Source organism: Pseudophryne corroboree, chromosome 6 (assembly GCF_028390025.1).
Source record: "Pseudophryne corroboree isolate aPseCor3 chromosome 6, aPseCor3.hap2, whole genome shotgun sequence".
NCBI classification, from domain to species: Eukaryota; Metazoa; Chordata; class Amphibia; order Anura; family Myobatrachidae; genus Pseudophryne; species Pseudophryne corroboree.
This window is the reverse complement of record NC_086449.1, coordinates 713032689-713050334: the sequence shown is the minus strand read 5'-3', so window position 1 is coordinate 713050334 and position 17646 is coordinate 713032689. Positions and strand designations below refer to the sequence as shown.

General features: G+C 49.2%; 1 protein-coding gene across 2 annotated transcripts in view; it reads right to left on the bottom strand.

Annotated features, from left to right (window-relative positions):
- The window catches only part of GALNT10 (polypeptide N-acetylgalactosaminyltransferase 10), a 382115-nt gene extending 377986 nt beyond the window's left edge, over nt 1–4129 (bottom strand). The window contains exon 1 of one of the 2 annotated variants that reach the window (XM_063928357.1): nt 4025–4129. Coding sequence is in view for 1 of the 2 variants with exons in the window: in XM_063928356.1 (XP_063784426.1) it covers nt 3683–3835 (153 nt within the window). In the remaining variant the exon portion in view is untranslated. Of the gene's footprint in view, nt 1–3682; nt 3998–4024 lie in introns of those variants that run through there. The other variant, XM_063928356.1, reaches the window with a different exon arrangement.
- Between the last annotated feature and the right edge of the window lie 13517 nt (nt 4130–17646).

The window sequence follows — 17646 nt, the reverse complement described above, 5'->3', positions numbered from 1 at the left end:
GTAACATCTGTACCTCTAACATGCAGCCAAAACTGATTAGTAACCTGCCAATGTGACCGCCACACACAGGAAATCCAAACATCCTGCACAGATTTCTACTACTAGATATAAAAATACCAGTAGTGGACATATGCAAACACCTGTAACTAGCTAGCTATGGACACACAGCTCTATGCTACGCTGCCACAGCCTAAAGGGCCCTACACACTTGGCGATTTGGCTGATTTTTCATGCACTATTTTTTACATACACACTGAACGAGTTTTATGGCCGATTTGGACATTATATTGATATCGGCTGAATTGGCTTGCATGCATAAACGATGATCGATCAACAATGAACGACTGAGGGGACGCGCATCCTTCATCGTTGATGCATCCACACTGAACGATATGAACAATTTATTGTTAATTTTTTAACTATATTGTTCATATCGTCCTTTATTATCGCTAAGTGTGTAGAGCCCTTAATACGGTACAGTGGGGAGCAGACATGTACTAGATATTGTGCTGTGATATATCTGTGGTATACTCCAGATCTATTCATACTATCCCACCGGAGGCTCACAGTTCATGAGCTGGTCCACGCCAGAAGCTCATCCTCATACACAGTTCTGTGACGCACTCATATCACAGACACTTATAGCCGGGCCCGGCATTATGGTACATTTCAAAGCAGTTTCAAATGGGTGTTAGATTATGCTGCAGGCCACCCACCAAGACACTGGATGCAGCATTAAATGTGAGGAGAGCTGTACAACTAACACCAAAGCACTTGAGTTGTGCAAACCTATAATCAACTCTGCGGGACTCTCATACTCTATGAGATTATCGATACCTCTCGGAGGCACTCCCACTATTGCGTACTCACACTACAGGTGCTTACACTCAGTCAGCAGAATACAACACGCCAATACGCACAACAAGACATTCACACTCGAGGGGCTTAGAGTCAGTTCTGCAGGACTTAGTTCTGCGGAACATTCACATAGCTCCGCAGGACACACTCCGGGAGCTTACAATCAGCTCCGCAGGACACACGCACTCCAGGAGCTTACAATCAGCTCCACAGGACACCCGCACTCCAGGAGCTCACAGACAGCTCCACGGGACACCCGCACTCCAGGAGCTCACAGACAGCTCCACAGGACACCCGCACTCCAGGAGCTTACAGTCAGCTCCGCAGCACATTTACGCTCCAGGGTCTTACAGTCAGCTCCACAGGACACTCGCACTCCAGCACTGGAGGACATTCACTTTGCTCCGTATGACACGCGCACTCCACGAGCTCACAGTCAGCTCCGCAGGACACACGCACTCCAGGAGCTCACGGTCCACTCGCACTCCAGGTGCTTACAGTCGGCTCCACAGGATACTCACATTCCAGCACTGGGGGACATTCACTTTGCTCCGTATAACACCCGCACTCCAGGAGCTCACACACAGCTCCGCAGGACACCCGCACTCCAGGAGCTCACACACAGCTCCGCAGGACACCCGCACTCCAGGAGCTCACACACAGCTCCGCAGGACACCCGCACTCCAGGAGCTCACACACAGCTCCGCAGGACACCCGCATTCCAGGAGCTCACACACAGCTCCGCAGGACACCCGCACTCCAGGAGCTCACACACAGCTCCGCAGGACACCCGCACTCCAGGAGCTCACACACAGCTCCGCAGGACACCCGCACTCCAGGAGCTCACACACAGCTCCGCAGGACACCCGCACTCCAGGAGCTCACACACAGCTCCGCAGGACACCCGCACTCCAGGAGCTCACACACAGCTCCGCAGGACACCCGCACTCCAGGAGCTCTCACACAGCTCCGCAAGACACCCGCACTCCAGGAGCTCTCACACAGCTCCGCAGGACACCCGCACTCCAGGAGCTCACACACAGCTCCGCAGGACACCCGCACTCCAGGAGCTCACACACAGCTCCGCAGGACACCCGCACTCCAGGCGCTCACACACAGCTCCGCAGGACACCCGCATTCCAGGAGCTCACACACAGCTCCGCAGGACACCCGCACTCCAGGAGCTCACACACAGCTCCGCAGGACACCCGCACTCCAGGCGCTCACACACAGCTCCGCAGGACACCCGCACTCCAGGAGCTCACACACAGCTCCGCAGGACACCCGCACTCCAGGAGCTCACACACAGCTCCGCAGGACACCCGCACTCCAGGAGCTCACACACAGCTCCGCAGGACACCCGCACTCCAGGAGCTCACACACAGCTCCGCAGGACACCCGCACTCCAGGAGCTCACACACAGCTCCGCAGGACACCCGCACTCCAGGAGCTCACACACAGCTCCGCAGGACACCCGCACTCCAGGCGCTCACACACAGCTCCGCAGGACACCCGCACTCCAGGAGCTCTCACACAGCTCCGCAGGACACCCGCACTCCAGGCGCTCACACACAGCTCCGCAGGACACCCGCACTCCAGGAGCTCACACACAGCTCCGCAGGACACCCGCACTCCAGGCGCTCACACACAGCTCCGCAGGACACCCGCACTCCAGGCGCTCACACACAGCTCCGCAGGACACCCGCACTCCAGGAGCTCTCACACAGCTCCGCAGGACACCCGCACTCCAGGCGCTCACACACAGCTCCGCAGGACACCCGCACTCCAGGAGCTCACACACAGCTCCGCAGGACACCCGCACTCCAGGAGCTCACACACAGCTCCGCAGGACACCCGCACTCCAGGAGCTCACACACAGCTCCGCAGGACACCCGCACTCCAGGAGCTCACACACAGCTCCGCAGGACACCCGCACTCCAGGCGCTCACACACAGCTCCGCAGGACACCCGCATTCCAGGAGCTCACACACAGCTCCGCAGGACACCCGCACTCCAGGCGCTCACACACAGCTCCGCAGGACACCCGCACTCCAGGAGCTCACACACAGCTCCGCAGGACACCCGCACTCCAGGCGCTCACACACAGCTCCGCAGGACACCCGCACTCCAGGCGCTCACACACAGCTCCGCAGGACACCCGCACTCCAGGAGCTCTCACACAGCTCCGCAGGACACCCGCACTCCAGGCGCTCACACACAGCTCCGCAGGACACCCGCACTCCAGGCGCTCACACACAGCTCCGCAGGACACCCGCACTCCAGGAGCTCACACACAGCTCCGCAGGACACCCGCACTCCAGGAGCTCTCACACAGCTCCGCAGGACACCCGCACTCCAGGCGCTCACACACAGCTCCGCAGGACACCCGCACTCCGGGCGCTTACACACAGCTCCGCAGGACACCCGCACTCCAGGAGCTCACACACAGCTCCGCAGGACACCCGCACTCCAGGCACTTACAGTCACTCATATTCCAGCACTAGGGGACATTTACTTAGCTCTGCAGGACACACACACCTACATTCTCCCACTCCAGGTGCAAAACATGCACACAATCCAGGCATTACAGCCAACTCCACGGTACACTCACACTCCAGACATACAGTGTCAGCTCTGTGGAACATTCACACTCAGCTCTACGGTACACCACACTCAATCCAGTTGCTTCTATTGAGTTCTATGGGACATACACTCAGCTCAGAGGTATATTCAGCTAGGTGTGGGACACACACTCCGAGTTCTGTGGGACACTCACACTCAGCTTTGCCAGGTGAGTATGACGTTGTCATGGAGATACACATACCTGCCCTTCCCCCGGAGCCCCGTTGCTGTCCCCGGCTGCGCTCTCCAGCTGCCGCTCCCGGTACAGAGACCACAGACCCACGTTGGGCAGGAAGAGCAGGGCGGCCAGCCCCAGCCCCACCGCCTGCAGCAGCCGCTTCTCCTTCCGCCTCATGGGAAACCCGCGCCCGGCTGCTCCCCTGTCTCGCACACTCCGCACTCCCGGAGCAGCAAGCCTGACACCCCGGAGCACCGAGCCAGCCGGAGACAGGCGGCTGCACTGCACCCAGCGGCGGCGCCCGGGAGAGGGGCGGGGACACGCTACTGCTGCTGCTGCTGCGCGCTCCCGTGGTGCCGCCATTACCTGCTATGTCCGCTAGGCGGCGGGCTACAGCGACCTGTGGCTCTAACCCCGCTGGTACTACAAGCCCCAGCACTGCACAGCAACGACTGGATCTTCTATCTGTGTTGGACAGCAGTTGTGGAGGACACTAGAAAGAGACGTGTGTTTAATATCTTTATAAAGGTCACTGGAATAGATTGCCATCACGTTAGCATGTGCAGTGCCTTGCTAAAGTATTCACCCCCCTTTGCATTTTTCATGTTTTGTTGCCTCACAACCTGGAATTAAAATGGTTTGTTTGAAGGTTTGCATAATTTCTTTCAAGGAACATAACTACAACTTTGAAGATGTTTTTTTGTTTTGTTTTGTTTTTTTAATTGTGAAGCAAACAACAAATAGTTCAAAATAACAGAAAACTTCAGCGTGTATAACTATTCACCCCCCTAAAGTCTGTACTTTGTAGAGCCTCCTTTTGTGGCTATTACAGCTGCAAGTTGCTTTGGATAAGTCTCTATGAGCTTGCCACTGGGATTTTTGCCCATTCCTCAAGGCAAAACTGCTCCAGCTCCTTCATGTTGAATGGTTTCCGCTTGTGAACAGCAATCTTCAAGTCTGACCACAGATTCTCAATTAGATTGAGATCTGGGCTTTGACTAGGCCATTCCAACACATTTAAATGTTTCCCCTTAAACCACTCGAGTGTTGCTTTAGCACTATGCTTCGGGTCATTGTCCTGCTGGAAGGTGAACCTCCGTCCCAGTCTCAAATCACAGGCAGACAGAAACAGGTTTTACTCAAGAATATCCCTGTATTTAGCACCATCCATCTTTCCCTCAACTCGAAACAGTTTCCCAGTCCCTGTTGCTGAAAACATCCCCACAGCATGATGCTGCCACCACCATGTTTCACTGTGGGGATGGTGTTGTTGGGGTGATGGGATGTGTTGGGTTTGCGCCAGATGTAGCGTTTTCCTTGGTGGCCGAAAAGTTCAGTTTTAGTCTCATCTGACCAGAGCACCTTCCTCCATACATTTGAGGAGTCATCCACATGCCTTTTGGCAAACTCAAAACGTGCCTTCTTATTTTTAACACTAAGTAATGGCTTTTTTCTGGCCACTCTTCCATAAAGCCCAGCTGTATGGAGTGTACGGCTTATTGTGGTCACATGCGCAGATACACCAGTCTCTGCTGTGGAACTCTGCAGCTCCTTCAGGGTTACCTTTGGGCTCTGTGCTGCATCTCTGATGAATGCCCTCCTTGCCCGGTCTGTGAGTTTTGGTGGCCGGCCCTCTCTTGGCAGGTTTGTTGTGGTACCGTGTACTTTCCATTTGAAGATGATGGATTTGATGGTGCTCCAGGGGATCATCAAAGATTTGGAAAAAAAATTATAACCCCACCCTGACTTGTACTTCTCAACAACGTTGTCCCTGACTTGTTTGGAGAGCTCCTTGGTCTTCATGGTGTGATGCCACTTGCTTAGTGGTGTTGCAGCCTCTGGGGCCTTTCAGATAAGGTGTGTTTATACTGACAGATCATGTGACACTTAGATTGCACACAGGTGGACTTAATTTCACTAATTATGTGACTTCTGAAGGTAATTGGTTGCACCAGAACTTTTGAGGGGCTTCATAGCAAAGGGGGTGAATACATATGCACATGCCAATTTTTTAATTTTTATTTATAAAAATAATTTTTTATATAATTTTTTCTCATTTCACTTCACCAACTTAGACTATTTTGTGAAGATCCATCACATAAAATTCAGTTTAAAAAAAATAAAAACAAATTACAGGTTGTAATGTAACAAAATAGGTAAAAAGCCAAGGGGGGGTGAATACTTTAGCCCCATGCACCCTGTTGTGGGCTGTGCTGGATTAACAGCAGGGTGCATGGGGCGGCCAGTTGCCCAGGGACCCCCACATATAGCCAGAGGTGTAGCTAGCTGCCATGGTGCCCGAAGCAAGGGTATGTTTCGGCGCCCCATCCCCTGTACTGAATTGGGGGCATGTTACATTTGAAAAGAAAAAATATTGAAAAATTCTAAATTGGTGACAGGGCCAGTTCTAGACTTTGTGGAGCTCAGGGCGAAAGTTTCCTTTGGGCACCCCACATGTTTAAAACAGGGACAGTGTGCGCCGAGTGTGCTCCCCCTCTGCTTCTCCTGCTCTGCGGCTGCCTGTACTGCGGCTCGGAGTATAGCGGACAGAAGGAGGGGGTGAGCAGGCGGCAATGCGCCCTCTAACTTTTCAAGCACCCGGAGCTCGCGTTCCACTGGAGCCACCCTCGTTACACCCCTACTTATAGCTACAGCGCCAGCATGGGGGGCACTGGGGCATAATGTGAACTGGCGTTTCTCTGCAGCATTATATCAGCTGGGGGCACTACAGTGTGTTTAACGCATTTGTGGTGCACCCAGGGGGTTATAGTGGGCTGGAACTTGACACAATGCAGTAATAGTTCCGCCTCCACCTGGCCACAGCAAGTAAGTACAGGTAGCTGTGGCTTTGTGGAGATGTGCCTCGCATTGGGCACATACGAGACCAGTGCTGGGACAGCATGTCTGTTCCCAGCATTGGAAGAGCAGCAGGGTGTGGAGGAGCTGTGTCCCCTGCTGGGCAATGCTGGGATCAAGTGCCAGATCCCAGCGCTGGAAGGGCGGCAGCGATGGACATCTGAAGCCGGGACCACCTGTTGGTTCCCAGCACCGGACTTGCGTTCGTGACAGGCAGTGCCGCGGAAGCAGCGATTCAAACTTAGTGCCAATTCAGCAGCCAGTCAGAAACACCGGCAGCAGGCTTTTGAATTTGGCGGCATCCATGAGCCAATCAACCAATAGGAAGCGGCCATGGCGAGCCAATCAGCTCACCACGCAGTAGCTTGCCCCACCCCTGGTGTGTGACGTCAGATGCCGCCGGGTGGAAAAGCCAGAAGTGCGGTGGCGGAGAAGATGCTGGCGGAAGAGCTCCAGTGGCCTCAGAAGAAGCCAAAAAACACTTGGCTCAAGAAAGAAGACAGAAGGCACCGACTGGAGGCAGAGAGAAAGAGGTGGAAAAAAAAAGATGAGGAACGGAGACGCATACAGGAGTGGAAATTGAAAGAGCTAACAAAGCTCATCTCTGTAGCATCTCTCTCCAGACATGTAGGCCCTCTTTGAGGCCCACCTGTTACCAACACCCCTCCCCCTAGACCATCAGAACAGTCAGGCACTAGGCATGTGGGTATAGACAGGCATTATCCCTGAGGCACAGTAGGGCCAGGGTGAAGTCGGTAGGTACTAGGCCTGTGGCACCATAGCGGGCATTAGGCCCTGTACATTAAAGTGCACCCACAGGTGAATAAGGTGACTCAATTAAAACTGCCCCTCGTGCCAAAAGGGCTTGAGCCTTATAATTAACAAGAGGATATGGGTATTAGGCCCAGATCACCAATGTGCCCCTCAGTAAGGTAGGCCAGAGGGGCCTGAGCCCCTTGATAAATAATTCTGAGCCAGGGGCGCAACTAGAACTTTTTGGGCCCCATAGCAAAACCTTGAACGGGCCCCCTCCATTGTCACTATAATGACCCTTAGGGGAGCAGCAGAGAGAAAGAGTGAGGGAAGTGAGAGGTTGTCGGGGAGAGAGAGAGAGAGTGATGGTGGTGACAAAAAGGGTGTCAGTGGAAGAGAGAGAGATAGAGGAGCAAGAAGAGAGAGAGTAGGGGTCGGGGAGAGAGAGGATTTCATGGAAATAGAGAGGAGCGAGTGAGAGGGTGTCAGAGAGAAAAGGATGAGAGGAGAGAGAGGGAATTAGGGAGAGAGAATGTTGGAGAGAGAGATGGTGTCAGAAAGAAAAGGGGAGGAGCAAGAGAGGGAGGGAAGTGAGAGACAGAGTGTCAGGGAGAGAGAGAGAGAGAGAGAGAGTGGGGAGTAAGAGTGTATCAGGGAGAAAGAGAGGAGAGAGAGACAGTGTCAGGGGAACAGAGAGACAGTGTCATTGAGAGGGGTAGACGGCGTCAGGGAGAAAGACAATGTCAGAGAAAGAGATAGAGACAGTGTCAGAGAGAGAGACAGTGTCATGGAGAGCGCAAGAGTGAGTCTGTCAGGGAGACAGTTCATGTCGAAGAGGGAGTGTCAGGGAGAGAGAGGGAGAGAAAGACAGTGTCAGAGACAGAGATACAATGTCAGGGAGAGAGGGAGAGATACAGTGTCAGAGAGAGAGACAGACACAGTGTCACGGAGAGAGAGAGGGGGAGACAGTGTCAGGGAGAGAGACATTGTCAGGGAGAGGGAGGGAGAAAGACAGTGTGTCAGGGAGAGACTGTCAGGGAGAGAGAAAATAAGAGATGAGAAAGAGAGTGTCAGGAAGAGAAAGGGGGAGAGAGAGTGGGAGTGAGCACTACCTGACACTAGAAGAGGTCTTTGATGGGGACAGGCATTTACCGCATAGCAGCTGCACCCACGGTAGTCACTCCACTGCTCTGAGGCAATAGTCTGAGCACTGTAATCAGAGTGTCCTTACTAGTATATCAAGATATTGTCAATTACCGACAGACATTTTGTTTGTGTGTAAGGGGCACTACTACTGTGGGTATTATGTGTATAATGGGTACTACTGTGTGGCATAACATGAATAAGAAGCACTACGTGCTGTGTAATGTGAATTAGATTGTTCTACTGTAGTGTCATTTGAACTGGAGCGGTAATATTGTGTGGCCACGCCCTTTCCTTGTGAGACCACACACCCTTTTTTGCGGTGCACCTGTTCCTTAATAAAGTATGGGAGGTAGGGCACAAATTTATAGTTTACAGGGGGGTTCCGAACACACTAGCACCAGCCCTGGCTCCTCCTAATGAGGGGGTGGAGGTAGGTGGCTGGGTAAATGAGTTCCACCACCTCTCCAGGACCACTTTAATCCCTGCTTAATAACATCACCAGCATATCATATTGACAATTTTATTGGTATGGGCCCTACAAGTAAGTTGCTTTGGGGTCACTCGTAAACTTTAAATCAGCACTAGGATCCTGCCTCATGTCCTCTCCGGTATTTCCTTCTACTCGGGGGTACATGTGAAGTCGGCGCAAATGGGTGAGAGAAGAGACTCGCAAGCCTAGACTGGGTACAGTAAAGCTGGGTACACACTGGAACGATGTTTCATAATGACATATTGAATTATTTACTTCTAAATGTGGCTTTGAGGCCAGGAATGTTGTCAAGTGTGATGATTTGCAGATTCAGTGGCCAGTGAGACAAAAATAAGTGGTATACTAATTTGTTTTGTGAAACTGGCACACCAGAGATACAATAGTTAATTAAGCCTGCTAATTTTTCCACAGATTTGAAAAGCAGTGTAATATGGAGGAGGTGATGAAAGTGTTTGCTGAAGTGGCCAGGTGTATGTGATCCTTGGCACTCCTCCCCTTCTCTCTCTGACACCATCTCCCTCCCCTCTCATCCCTTTCTCTCTGACACCCTCTCACTCGCTCTTCTCTCTCTTTCTCTCATTCTCTCTAATTCCATAAAATCCTCTATCTCTCTCTGGCCCCCTCTATATACAGTATGGGTGTGGTATGCAAGGTCTACAGTAACTAGGTCGACCACTATTGGTCGACAATAACTAGGTCGACAGGGTCTCTAAGTCGACATGGTCTAGGTTGACAGGTCAAAAGGTCGACATTAGTTTTTTATGTTTTTTGGTGTTGTTTTCTCCATACAGTGACCTGGAACCCCAATTAGTGCACCGTGTTCCCTCGCTTTGCTTGCCATGCTTCGGGCAAGGTGCCTCGTTGCGCTCGGCACAGGTTACTATTCCCAGTCGTGGTCCGCGTGGATCGTTAAGTATGAAAAAGGTCAAAAAAGGAAAAATATTGTGAAAAACTCATGTCACCTTTTGACCTGTCAACCTAGAGACCCTGTCGACCTAGTTACTGTCGACCTAGAGACCGGATCCCATACAGTATATATATATATATATATATATATCCAGAAACTGCCCTGGCACTCCTCCAAATAAGCTGGCTGTGGTGCCCTTCCTTGTTGACATGCCAGTCCACCGACATGTACCTAACGAAAACAGGTGGCACTCACAGACTTGTAACTGGGTGGAAAACAAACTTCACCCCGTGAAGATATATATAGCATACATTGACCCCACTTACCCCCACAATCACAACTCCCAGCTTCACGGACCACGGAGTGTCCAGGCGTCCCCCGTCCCGCACTTCCGGTCTCGACGTCACGGCCTGCCCGGAAGTGACGTAGTCAGGCTTTGCCGGTCACCATGGCAACGCGCTGGGACCTCTGTAAACAAAACCAAAACGACACTTTAAACCACAATAACAATGAAAAAATGTATCATAAAAACGGCACACATATCCACAGCGCTCACACGGAGCTAGAGTGTGCCTTCCAAAACAAACGTGTACAATAAAAACATCATGCAAGTTACATGAAAAAGACATAACAATAGATCAAACTTAGAACAACACAGTGTGTCAAACGCAAATGGAGATATGAAATACAGTAAATACCAACTCTCTAGTGCAGCTAAATCCAAGGCAATATAACAATTAACTAGAGGTGGTCGAGCATGGGTGGCAATACCCCGAAGGGAGATCCTTATTTGCAAGAGCTGTCACTAATAAAAGCCGGCAACTCTAATACTGACTAAACTAATCATTAGTGTGATACTTATTTTGTCGAAGCGGCTCGACAGCGCTTCTTGTTGAAGGATGTAGAAGCTGAGCAATTAATGGAGGGATACACAGTATCGGGGACATTGATGAAAAAGTTATTACCCACAATTAGAGAAAGTTAATTAATCCCAGGGACTCATTTAACCCTCTAGGGGCTAGACAATCCAGGCGGAAAATCCACCTGGATTCAAGCTGTAATAGTTTTTTCCCCCTGTCTCCCCCTCGTACGGAAGCTGGTACATGGTCGATGGCCCTATACCTCAGGCTGGCCAACGTATGATGCTGTGTGGCAAAGTGCCTAGCCACTGGTTGATCGCTGGTCCCTGCCTGTAGGGCTGCCCGAATAGCAGACCTGTGCTGGGTTAATCGGACTTTCAATTGGCATTCAGTTTTGCCAACGTAATAGAGCCCGCATGGGCACACTATTACGTAGACCACGAACCGGGACGTGCATGTTAGTGGCCACCTGATTTTCAAACGTTGGCCCGTATGTGGGTGTGGGAAGGTCTCACCGACTAAAAAGAAAGAACAGGTTGTGCAACCCAAGCATTTGAAGCAACCATTTTTCTTGCTTAAAAAGTGCTTGGATGCAATCTTGGCGTCAAAACCCGTGATATCGGTCTTGACCACCAAGTCTTTCAAATTCCTGCCCCTGGAGTAACTCGCCATGAGTTTACTGTTTTGAAAGCACTTCAAGTCAGGGTCAGAAGTGACCATTTGCCACATCCCCTTGACTTGCTTTAACAGAACAGGACTATTGGAGTTATATTCCGTCACCCATGGTATGATATCACTGGGTAATGATTTGGAACGCTGCTTAACTTGTTTCTGAACAACGGGTTCGCTTCTCCAGTACCTCAGCAAGCGATAATGATGAAACAGGAGCGGCTGTTGTAGAAGCAAGACACACGGTGACCCCTTTAGTGGCAAACACCCGGGCGAGGGCCTCCACCCGGGGAAGACCAAAACGAGACGGGGAGGCCAAACGAGGAGGCAGAACAGTGAGAAGGCCACCCAAGCACAGAGCCACCTAATTTTCAATCTGTCTTCATACACTCTTCAAGAACCTGAACAACGACCGCTGAGCAAGGGACTGACTTTCATTCCCACTAACTTTGTGGATCCATTCAAATGGAAGGTGGAGTCGTTTAAATTGGCACGTTCACTAAAGATTAAAGAACATTTTTTTAAGCACCCTATGGTGAACACTGAATCATCATTACCTAGTCGCATTTCCAAACTGGGGAATCGTTCCAGATTTGATCCACAGTCAAGTAACGCCACCCTTAAAACCTTTCACAGATTAATGGACAGCGCTACTGGAGTTAGAGCCCCAGTGGTGAAGCACAATTTGTCCAGTGATGAACGGCAAGCACTAAGGAACTTACAACAGAGGACTGATATCATCATAAGAGCCGCCGATAAAGGCGGCTCAGTTGTTATTCAGGACACGTCCTCATATGTTGCTGAATGTGACAGTTTACTTAGTGACAGTAAGACATATTGCCGGCTTGTTCATGACCCCACCCCTGTCTTTAAGCAGGAGCTTGATGCGCTGTTGAAACAAGCAGTAGGTGAGGGGTTGATATCACAGGTAATTAGTGACAAATTGTCTACAAAATGGCCAGTGGTCCCATTATTTTACACCCTTCCCAAGATCCACAAGGACGCACAGAGGCCACCGGGGAGACCCATCATCTCGGCCCGGGGGTCTCTGTGCGAACCAGTAGCTGTGTTTCTGGACACGTATTTGCAGCCATGCATCCAAGCCACCTTTTCTTATTTAAAGGATACTAACATGCTGTTGGAGAGATTAGCAGGGCTGGGACCAGTCCCCAGTGAAACGACTATGGTGACTTTGGACGTCACCAGCCTCTATACATGTATCCCCCATGAGGCGGGGTTGGAGGCGGTCAGACGGCTAATCACGGGCAATAGTCTGTACACTGGTCCAGATGTTGATTTGTTTATTAAGTTATTAACCTTCACATTGACACATAATTTCTTTTTGTTTAATGGGAGGTTTTACAAACAACTGACGGGTTGCTCGATGGGGTCCCCGGTGGCCCCGTCGTTCGCCAACTGTTACATGTGGGAGGTGGAGAGGGATTTGTTCTTTGAAGATGCGAGCATTTCAGGAACAATACTATTATATTTCCGCTACATCGACGACCTCCTGATTTTGTGGAATGATGATAGACAGTAACTGATTGGGATCATCATTAAACAAAACAATTCAAATAGTCCTATAAAATTGACCTGGAACTCCAGTAAATCAGAGATCTGCTGCTTGGATGTATGTATCCAGTTGAGAGAGGGGCAGGTTGTGACAGCTCTGTACAAAAAACCCACGGACAGGAACACCCTGCTCCGGGCTGAGAGCTCCCACCCCAAAGCGATGATTCGCAGTTTGCCCTACTCCCAGCTTCTTAGGGTTTGCAGGAATAACACTGACCCAAGTACAGGGGAGTTACAGCTTGATGAGATGATACTGAAATTCACTGAGAGAGGGTATTCATTACCAGAACTGAAAAAAGCACGAGAGAGAGCCTTGTGCAATTTTCAGAAACAAGTTAAGCAGCGTTCCAAATCATTACCCAGTGATATCATACCATGGGTGACGGAATATTACTCCAATAGTCCTGTTCTGGTAAAGCAAGTCAAGGGGATGTGGCAAATGGTCACTTCTGACCCTGACTTGAAGTGCTTTCAAAACAGTAAACTCATGGCGAGTTACTCCAGGGGCAGGAATTTGAAAGACTTGGTGGTCAAGACCGATATCACGGGTTTTGACGCCAAGATTGCATCCAAGCACTTTTTAAGCAAGAAAAATGGTTGCTTCAAATGCTTGGGTTGCACGACCTGTTCTTTCTTTTTAGTCAGTGAGACCTTCCCACACCCACATACGGGCCAACGTTTGAAAATCAGGTGGCCACTAACATGCACGTCCCGGTTCGTGGTCTACGTAATAGTGTGCCCATGCGGGCTCTATTACATGGGCAAAACTGAATGCCAATTGAAAGTCCGATTAACTCAGCACAGGTCTGCTATTCGGGCAGCCCTACAGGCAGGGACCAGCGATCAACCAGTGGCTAGGTACTTTGCCACACAGCATCATACGTTGGCCAACCTGAGGTATAGGGCCATCGACCATGTACCAGCTTCCTTACGAGGGGGAGACAGGGGGAAAAAACTATTACAGCTTGAATCCAGGTGGATTTTCCGCCTGGATTGTCTAGCCCCTAGCGGGTTAAATGAGTCCCTGGGATTAATTAACTTTCTCTAATTGTGGGTAATAACTTTTTCATCAATGTCCCCGATACTGTGTATCCCTCCATTAATTGCTCAGCTTCTACATCCTTCAACAAGAAGCGCTGTCGAGCCGCTTCGACAAAATAAGTATCACACTAATGATTAGTTTAGTCAGTATTAGAGTTGCCGGCTTTTATTAGTGACAGCTCTTGCAAATAAGGATCTCCCTTCGGGGTATTGCCACCCATGCCCGACCACCTCTAGTTAATTATTATATTGCCTTGGATTTAGCTGCACTAGAGAGTTGGTATTTACTGTATTTCATATCTCCATTGCATTTGACACACTGTGTTGTTCTAAGTTTGATCTATTGTTATGTCTTTTTCATGTAACTTGCATGATGTTTTTATTGTACACATGTTTGTTTTGGAAGGCACACTCTAGCTCCGTGTGAGCGCTGTGGATATGTGTGCCGTTTTTATGATACATTTTTTCATTGTTATTATAATTTAAAGTGTCGTTTTGTTTTTGTTTACAGAGCTCCCAGCGCATTGCCATGGTAACCGGCAAATCCTGACTACGTCACTTCCGGGCAGGCCGTGACGCCGAGACCGGAAGTGCGGGACGGGGTACGCCTGGACATCCGTGGTCCGCGCAGCTGGGAGTCGTGATTGTGGGGGTAAGTGGGGTCAATGTATGCTATATATACACATTATTTTGCACTGTTGAATTGTCTGAGGAAGGGGACACGTCCCCGAAACGTTACCTGTTGTTTTCAATAAATATCTTCACGGGGTGAAGTTTGTTTTCCACCCAATTACAAGTCTGTGAGTGCCACCTGTTTTCGTTTGGTATATATATATATATATATATATATATATATATAAAAATGTTGAGGGGTTCTAAGCGACCAACGGTGTTTATACAGCTATTTAAAAGAATAGTACCCAGTGTATAAAGAATATATATACAATTTATTATGATCACAGGAGCCAATAAAAAAGAATAAAAAATGTTTCTAAAAATATTCACATCTGACATATACCAAAATAATTGGTTTCATAGGAAAACAAAAACAAAAAATAAATAAATAAATTCAAGATATACAAAGTATTAGATTAAAAGCACATAGATATAGATAGACCCCTTGATGAAGTCTATCATAGACGAAACGCGTTGGACTAACCCTTGATGACCTCTATCCAAGATAAGATATACACATATCTTTTATCTATATCTATGTGCTTTTATTCTAATACTTTGTATATCTTGAATTTATTTATTTATTTATTTATTTTTTGTTTTTGTGTTCCTATGTGAAAACATGGGGCCCCTTTCAGTTCGTGGTCGGGTGTCCGTTTTTTTATTTTTACAAGTACGTGGATTACAAATGGATTACCCGAGGAGCCCTCTACACTGGATTTGGTGAGTAGAATTTTTTCAACATGGATTCTACATAGAGAAGAGGACCGACCCTCGTGTGAACATAAGGTAAGTATGTGTATATGGTGGTGTGTATGTATGCATTAAAGTTATACTTTCAAGGTGTGTGTGTTATGTCTTTATTGGGGTATTTTTTTAGTAGTAGTACTACAGGTACCAGCGGGCCCGGTTTTCCGCCGCATGCTGGTACTTGTGGTTCTCCAAGTACTAGCTTGCGGGGGAGGCTTACTGGGACTTGTAGTACTGCTACTAAAAACAATATTCATAACTTACAACAAAGGCTATCAGCCCCCCATCCGCAGCCCATTGGATGGGGGGGACAGCCTCGGGCTTCACCCCTGGCCCTTGGGTGGCTGGAGGGGGGGGGGGGGCCTTGATTGAAGGGGTTCCCACTCCTCCAGGGTACCCCGGCCAGGGGTGACTAGTTGGGTATTTAATGCCACGGCCGCAGGGCGCTGTATAAAAGTGACCCCCGGCTGTGGCATTATCTGTCCAGCTAGTGGAGCCCGGTGCTGGTTTCAAAAATACGGGGGACCCCTACGCTTTTTGTCCCCCGTATTTTTGGAACCAGGACCAGGCGCAGAGCCCGATGCTGGTTGCTTAAATATGGGGGAACCCCTGTCAATTTTTTTCCCATATTTTTGCAACCAGGATCGGCTCAAAGAGCCCGAGGCTGGTTTGGCTTAGGAGGGGGGACCCCACGCAATTTTTTTTTAAAGTTTAAACATTTTTTTTTTTTTACAAGGTGCACAATGAAGCCCAGCACGGATCTCTCAGATCCGGCCGAGATTCATTGTATTAAAGTCGGCAGTGTTTTACAAGTCACTCACGTAAAACACTGCCTAAAAAAACGAATGACATCGATATCGGAAAAACCGAAAATGCAGAAAACGGCAGCTTAGTAAATTAGTCGTAATCAATTCAAAAAGTTGCATATTTACACTTTCGATGTCATTCGTGATTGAACTTTGACCTCAAACGGGAAAATACGATTCTTAGTAAATTTACCCCATAGAGCCAGGCGGCACTCCTCGGATTTTGCAAAGATGAAATCGAAGTGTGTTAGACAAATACAATCAAAGTTCTGGCATAGTAAAATTCACAGACGAGTTTGGTTTTGATTTTCACAGCATAGCACCTAGGAAAAAAATGCTGCAATGGTGTTGAAACATACCAAACCCCTTAAATGTTGTCTTGTATACCAGTAAAGAAACAATTACCTTTTTAATATATTCTCAATAAATATACTTATTTTTCAATTTTTTTTACATTTAATTGCAATATGAACCCAATATTGTCTTTCATTTAAGGTCAGTCACAGGGTATGCGCTGTTTTATGTGTGTTATGGTTTGTATGAAGGCAGCATAGTGCTTGATTATTACAGCAGCAACCTGTTACTAACCACACATCGTCCGTCTACTGGATATCGCAGGCTTCAGTTATTTGTTTCATTTATTTTATCTACTCTGTGTGCATGGATTGAAGACAGGAGCGGAGGAGACTCACCGCTGCACAATGCTGCTGGAGTGTGTTAGGAGGAGAAGAGGAAGCTGCCCAAGGAACAGGACAAGCAGAGCCCAGGTAAGTTACAGTACTTGCTGGGGGAGGCCCATTATAGTCTATAGTACAGGGAGGGGGGAGACGCATTGTATTCTATACTATAAGGATTTATGGTACTTTGCGCGTGCACAGGAACCCTTCTGCGCGAACGGGTCCTGCGACACAAGACGCAGGACGCAGCAGACTGTCAGTGACTGACAGTCTGCTGCCGTTTGGTGGGCGGGGATGAGGCGTGACGCCGCCATTTAGGGGGTGGGAAGAGGCCAGAGATCGACGTCATAGGACGGATATTTCCTGGCCTTTGCGATGGCTGGCTTGCGCAGCACCATGGGTATCCAACTGCTCGTAAATAACCCCTGTGTGCGATGACAGGGCATACCAGCTGCAGTACTGTTGGATGTCAGTTCACACTGCTTGGCATGTGAAGTGTCTTTACTATTGTTCTGTTTCTGCTGACATTCTTTCCAGGGCTGTTTATAGCCAATTTGGCTCCCAGTGCGAGATTTAAAAATGCGCTCCCCATGACATAAAAAAATGTGCCCCCCCCCCCCCCCCCCACACACACCTAGATTGAAAAAAAAAAACTTGCGCGCACCCGGCAAGGGGGCGTGGCCTCATCTAAATGGGTGTGGCCTCATTTAAATGGGCATGGCCTCGTCTGAAAAGACTACCTCACAATCCAGTTTTTGACCCTGCTCCAACAGATCACGACCACCA